This window comes from Rhagoletis pomonella, unplaced genomic scaffold (genome assembly GCF_013731165.1).
Source record: "Rhagoletis pomonella isolate Grant_MI unplaced genomic scaffold, Rhpom_1.0 Rhpom_scaffold_11023, whole genome shotgun sequence".
Taxonomy (NCBI): Eukaryota; Metazoa; Arthropoda; class Insecta; order Diptera; family Tephritidae; genus Rhagoletis; species Rhagoletis pomonella.
Window position 1 is genome coordinate 1 of NW_023469549.1, and position 1,407 is coordinate 1,407.

General features: G+C 40.2%; 1 protein-coding gene across 1 annotated transcript; it reads right to left on the reverse strand.

Moving 5' to 3' along the window:
- Nucleotides 1-5: 5 nt before the first annotated feature.
- LOC118756592 (serine protease 1-like) lies at nt 6-754 on the reverse strand (the record flags this gene model as incomplete). The annotated part of the gene is made up of 2 exons (XM_036491345.1): nt 498-754; nt 6-408 (listed from the first exon to the last, which is right to left on the reverse strand). Coding segments are annotated over exons 1-2 (660 nt in total), but the record flags the coding sequence as incomplete, so codon positions are not given.
- Between the last annotated feature and the right edge of the window lie 653 nt (nt 755-1,407).

A 1,407-nucleotide genomic window follows, 5' to 3' on the forward strand; every position in this document is an offset into this window, starting at 1 on the left:
TCACCGTTGCAAGTGGATACTCCGCCAGTCGTGGCGATGCAAATGTTGCCGCTGGTTGCATACGTTGTGCCATATGTTGCAGCGCAAGCAGCATTGGTAATCACTTGCACGATGGCATATTGCAAGTAGTTGGTCACACTGGTAGCAGAATCACTGATACGTCCCCAACCGGAAGCGATGGCAGAATCACCGGCATAAGTGGAGTAAGAGCTAGAAACAGCAGGCAATGGAACAGCTTGGATTCTGCTAGTGTAGGACACTGATGGGATTTTTATGAGAGAAATATCGTTTCTCAACGTATTGGAGTTCCAGCCAGAGTGGATGATTATATCACTGCTCGATACGGTGTATGTAGCTTCAGCCGCTGTACGATAAGTTGAACCCAAGTAGACGGTAACATAAGAAATACTGTGTGGGAAAAAATGTATAATGTTAACTCAATCGCTCAAGTTAGTGCAATTAATTTTGTTGAGATATTTTTTTGTCTCAGTATTTACCCGTCGGTACAATGAGCAGCGGTAAGGACCCATTTGTTACCAATCAAAGAACCACCGCACCAGGCTGACGAAGTAGAGCTCACTTTCAATGAGAGACCAACTTGATATGGGAATTGTCCAGAAGCAGCAGTTAGGCCATTAGTAATACGTCCTTCAACGTTGTCATCCAAAACGGGAACAACTAGTTCCCTTTGGAAAATAGTTGGCGAAGCGTAGGCCGAAGCCAAGAGGAGAGCGAATACTACGAAGAACTCCATGGTGCTGTGCTTAATGGAGCAACTGATGTTTGTTGCATTTCAGTTCAGCGCTTTTATAGGGAAATTGAAGGAAAGCAATGAGTTTTTGGTAGCTTAAGAGCTTTAAACTATTTTTGATTTCCATTAATACATTGTATATGAAACAGTCAGTCACAGTCAAATCTATAGTTTTCTGTTAAGTTTATTTCTAATTTATCTTATCGAGTAGTGAGTAGTAGTATCACTGCATGTAATTCCCATGTCTTAAAAATTTGCAAACACCTATTTGTAAATGTCGCCTATAAGCGATTACATTTCATACCTGAGCGTAGTTATGCGTGAGGCTATTACTCGTATAACGGTTTCCATTGGTTTCTTTTTTGATATCTATAGGCGGTTTTTGAATTGTTGATTTTTGAATATCGCATAAAAAGGATTTTTTTTTATCGAACCAACCTTTTTTTTTTAATTTCATTCAAATCTTGAACTCTCAATAAAAGTTTTGGGTTTTCCCAAATTTTCAAGGCTTTTTCCTGTTTAAGGAAACCCCTAAATGGAGACATCTAAACTTTTACTCCATCTCTGAAGAACCCGTTTTATGGCAGAAGTGCTGTCGCGGGATTGCCATTGTCTGCCGAGGGGAGACCGCTATTTAATCCTTTTTTGATGTTGCT